This window comes from Nicotiana tabacum, chromosome 3 (assembly GCF_000715075.1).
Source record: "Nicotiana tabacum cultivar K326 chromosome 3, ASM71507v2, whole genome shotgun sequence".
In the NCBI taxonomy this organism is placed as follows: domain Eukaryota; kingdom Viridiplantae; phylum Streptophyta; class Magnoliopsida; order Solanales; family Solanaceae; genus Nicotiana; species Nicotiana tabacum.
The window spans coordinates 184,025,810-184,030,477 of record NC_134082.1 but is presented as its reverse complement, the minus strand read 5'-3'; the positions used below and the strand labels follow the sequence as shown (position 1 = coordinate 184,030,477).

Here is a 4,668-nt window from a genome sequence, read left to right as displayed (position 1 = left end):
ATATGGTATTAAAAGTTGGTGTTAGGAATTATTCCATTCATGGTCAAAGGGAACTTCTACATGCATTTTGTCATTGGGATAAGGCTAGTTGGAGTACAATGGTTTTTGTTTGGCTTCTGAACTGAAATTCTTCAGCCAAGAGCTTATATTAACTCCATATTTTACAGTTCAATCACCATTACCTTATTTGTTCGACCATGCTTTGCATAATGCTTATTGTGATTGTGGCACACGAATCACACCTGATGAAACTGTTGTTCTTGGGGCTGCAGTATTAACTGGTGCAATTGTTAGATATGAGTGATATTGTTCTTTTGGATATGACACCATTATTTCCTAGCGAGGGAACTCTTGATGATTTTATTCCCTATACTCAAAAGAGCAACAAAGCAATATAAATTCCTAAAGAAATATAAACACAAGTCGAGATAGCAACAAAAACATTAAACATTAGCTGAAGTAAAATGATCACAAGTCTAGACAACCATTACAAATTTAAATTCCTAGAAAGCAAAAGTAGTCACAACGAAAACATTAAGCACTAACTAAAGCGATATAAACACAAGTCTAGACAACCACTAAAAATTAAATTCCTAGAAAGCAAAAGTAGTCCACAACGAAAACATTAAGCATTTGATTGGTGATTTGCGTTGTTATCCGCCAATGAGCCTCTTACATCAACTGGTGAAGTAGGTTCATTCTCTGCATCATCAGGCTGAAACAATAAAATGATATTCAGTGAGAAAGTTATATAGATTAATTCCAAACAAGATCAGGAAACAAGATTGTATCAAATGTAGCCCTTATCCTAACCAAATCAAAGCCTTTAACTTCTGCTAGGAGATGGGAATTCCTTGCCACCACCTCCATCTTTAGCAAAGTTAGCAACAAGTTTTACTAGAATTAGATGATATGAACTGTATATTGCACTAACTTTATTTTGTTATCAAATAGAAGTACAATGCAATTAAACTGACCAGAAGTTGTTGTAACAGAAGAAGATAGATTATATTACTTCTTACCTGTGGTTAAAGCGCAAACAGACCAGCAAATTCTTCAGGAACCACACCTTCCTTTGACATCACGTAGACCTTCAACGCATTTAAGGTGCCTTCTAGTTGGGATTCCACACGCATAAGCTTTTGTTGCAAATGGGTATATGTTGTAGATGATGTACCGTAGCTAGATGAAGAAACACTCGGATCACTAAGTCGTCCTTTCGTATTCGTGAATGTGTTCAAAGGAGATGCTCCCATACCCATACATCGTACTCTCCCAGAGTGCTCTGCCCCTAACATCTTGCCAATAACATCATTTGGGGAAACTTCACATTCATTAGTATCACATTGAGTCATATTCAATTCAATTTGTTCCTACAAGCAGATAAAATATCAATTAGTAAGTACAAGATAGCAAGACTTGAGTTGCAGAATGTTATACAAAACAATGAAAATGATGTTAGAAAAATGCATCAAAGCTAGACTTACCCCTATAGTCCTTGCCGCATCATTTACAAATGATCCATTAGCTTTCTTATGAGTTTCAATAAACATTTTTCCACGACTAGGAGTTTTTCCAGTTTCCAAAAACTAAAAAAGAAATGTATTAAAAAAGTTATCATAAAACATTTTAATTAGAGAAAAAGTAAACTTAATAAGGTAGTGTGCATACAAGCTCATATCGTCTTCTCGAGTTAGCTTTTGAACCACCAGTGTGTGGCATTTTTTGTTTCTTTCGAATTTCTTTATTTCTTCTACAAAGCTCCTATCAACAAAAACAAATACAAATTTAAAACATCATCTTCATTTAATTATGATGAAACTTGTTAAAATAATCTGAATCTTACCATTGTTGATGATTTTTTATGATAAGCAACAAAAATAGCACATTGATCTTTATTTGTACCTGCTGGCACATTACTTATAATTTCATTTTTGCTTTTGGCTAGGTCAAAATATTCATTCCACAACTTCTGCCTATGTGTAGCCCACTTCTTCGAAAGACTATCATCGCAGTATCTATATGCAATGGACTCACTTACCCGAAAATCAAATCGAGGCTTCAAACAAAAAATTGAAGTTAGTTTTTTCATGGTATAAAAATCTAGGTGCAATAAGTACATATGTATGTAATAACACTTGTACCTTCAATATTGTTTCAAAGCAGTCGTCCATATACTTCTTAGGCATGCCCGATGGCCCTGACCACTTCTCAAAACTAATCGGAAACAAATTACAATCAATTGCCAGCGATCCACAATATCCAGCAAGTAATCCTTGTGCTTCACCATATTCTGCATTGTAGTCATCAAAATTCACAATGACGCGCTCCCCAACAGTTAGGTTGTTAACTTCATTGACCTTGACCCTAATTTGCTTGGTAGCATTTTCCAAGTCTTTAACAAGAAAACAAGTTACTTAACCAAAAAGGAAGAAAAAATAAGATTCTCATAAATTGAAGTAAAAATATATGTAAGGCATATACCTTTTGCCTCTACTGTCCAATACTTTGTAGATTCACGTCCTGCATGGCGAGATGTTTCACTTGAATTAGAAGGCAGAATTGGAGCTTGTTCTTGTTGCGGGACTTCATGAGCATGTGGGAGGGCTTGTACTGTTGTTGAGGGCTCGATAGCATATGATTGGACTGGAGTTGCTGATGATAAAGAATGTCCATGAGCATCATGTGGTTCACGAGCTGACTTTAGTGGATTCCGAAAACACCTAATCTTCGGCATGGCTGCGTATTCATAAGAAAAAGAGAGAGGTGAATCAAATATGAAGAGGAACTAAACATCAGACAGAAGATGATACAAAAAATTGTCCCGAAACTACCCAACAAACCCAATCAAGAGCCTCAAAGGATCTGGTTTTTTTACTCCGAACAAAACAAAATAAATAAACTAAGTACAATATACTCTACAAACAGTCAAACTCAAATAATTAGCAAAGAGAATCACAGAGAATCAACAAACTACACAATGTCACGATTTTGGTAAAGCTAAGCAGTGAAATTAAAATGAACAAACTTAAAAAAATTAAAATATAAAAAGAAAACAGAGAACTGACCTAATGCTCACCAGGAATTTCATCTCTCTAAGAGGCACTATATGCTGAATATATAGCTCTGGAAATGGAAGTTTCTTACGCATAAATGGGAGATCAGGGGTCGAGGGGAAGGTGGGAATATGGAGGGAACAATGGCGGGAATAAAGAGAAGTTACCTGAGTAGTTGAGTTAAAAACGAGGGAAAAAACCGAGGGAAATGAAAAGGAAAATAGTGAAGTGGTTTCTTTACTTTTTCCTCGGTTTAGTTTTCATTACATTTACAAGAGAATTCAATTTGCTGTAATTTCACATTTTGAGCTACAGAACTGTTTTTCCCAGCAAGTATCGGTAAAGATACTTAATTAAGCCATATGTTGTGACTTTGACTTTAAATATAGCTAGTATATGAACTAAATCAGACTTCTAATTATAGCATAATACGATTTCTATTTGAAGTTATCTTTAATTGAATCATAGAATTATATTTGGACAAAATTTATTTGATCGAACTCCTAAATAGTAGGAAGGTTTTTTGAGTTTACAGTTTTATCCTGTCACGACCCAATCCCCGAACCCGGTCGTGATGGCGCCTCTCGCGGAGACAAGGCCAGCCAAACCAAAATGGAACACCTCTTTTAAATAGTTAATCATCATAAACAGTAGTAACATATAATATAATATTCATAAATTGTGGAATTTAATGATAATAACAGCAGGAACCATCCCGACACAGCCCAAACCGGGGGTCACAAGTCATGAGCTATTACAGAATCTGCTATAGGTCTACAAAGTACGGAATCCGATACAACAGTCTGAAGAAAACATAAATGATAGAGGATAAGAGATACGAGGGGTTGCGGACGTCAACAGCTACCTCGTAACTCCAAATCACTGCCTAGCCTGAAAGGAATCAGTGCTCAGGTGCGGACTCTGATATACCTGAATCTGCACATACGGTGCAGGGAGTAATGTGAGTACTCCGACTCAGTGAGTAATAATTACAAATAATGGCTGAAAGTATGAAAACACGTAAAGGCACAAAGCAATTCCATATCAAGCAGTAAAATCACTTAAAACAGTAAATCAATGAAGAAATCAAATGATATTCATTTTTAAACAAGTAAAACAGGTAATTTAACAGGTAATTAACAAGTAGAAATCTGTCCCTCGGGCACAGTGTCAATCGCTCAGCATAGTATCAGCCCCTCGGGCTCACTCTCAGTACAGTATCAGCCCCTCGGGCTACCTTACAATCACTCAGCATAATGGTCAGCCATTGTTACCTGACCAAATTGCATCATACAATGTCATTGTTACCACTGTTTCAAATCACATGGGTACCCGCGCTCACTGTGGGTGTGCAGACTCCGGAGGGGCCCCTTACGACCCAAGCGCTATATCAAGCCACCTCGTGGCATCATCACTCAGCATATCTTCACATCACTCAAGCCACCGTATGACATAAATAGTATCTCAGACCCTCGGCCTCATATCACTCAGCATATCCTCACATATGGCCCTCGGCCTCACTTAGTCCAGAAATCATCATAATCCCCTTGGGCATTAGTAAAATAGTAGTTCTCAGCCCAAAATATGATGTAGAAATATCATTTAAGTTTTA

At 36.6% G+C, this 4,668-nt stretch overlaps 1 protein-coding gene across 2 annotated transcripts; it reads right to left on the bottom strand.

Annotated features, from left to right (window-relative positions):
• Positions 1–459: 459 nt before the first annotated feature.
• LOC107798159 (uncharacterized) lies at positions 460–2,734 on the bottom strand. 2 transcript variants are annotated; one of them, XM_075241983.1, is made up of 6 exons: positions 2,485–2,734; positions 2,145–2,395; positions 1,672–2,059; positions 1,488–1,589; positions 1,023–1,373; positions 460–715 (listed from the first exon to the last, which is right to left on the bottom strand). In XM_075241983.1, exons 3-5 carry the CDS (start codon positions 1,720–1,722, stop codon positions 1,029–1,031), a joined length of 498 nt encoding a protein of 165 aa, XP_075098084.1. In that variant the 5' UTR covers positions 1,723–2,059; positions 2,145–2,395; positions 2,485–2,734; the 3' UTR covers positions 460–715; positions 1,023–1,028. The 2 variants fall into 2 exon arrangements, with proteins under 2 accessions (XP_075098084.1, XP_075098088.1); XM_075241987.1 differs by lacking the exons at positions 2,145–2,395; positions 2,485–2,734 and having other exon boundaries at positions 1,672–2,138.
• Positions 2,735–4,668: the final 1,934 nt, after the last annotated feature.

Coding starts and splice junctions, on each gene's coding strand:
- LOC107798159 (XM_075241983.1), bottom strand. CDS start 1,722: ATGCCACACACTGGTGGTTCAAAAGCTAACTCGAGAAGACGATATGAG. Junction 1,590..1,671: donor CGAGAAGACGATATGAGCTT/GTATGCACACTA, acceptor TTTCTTTTTTAG/TTTTTGGAAACTGGAAAAAC. Junction 1,374..1,487: donor ATGCGGCAAGGACTATAGGG/GTAAGTCTAGCT, acceptor ATCTGCTTGTAG/GAACAAATTGAATTGAATAT.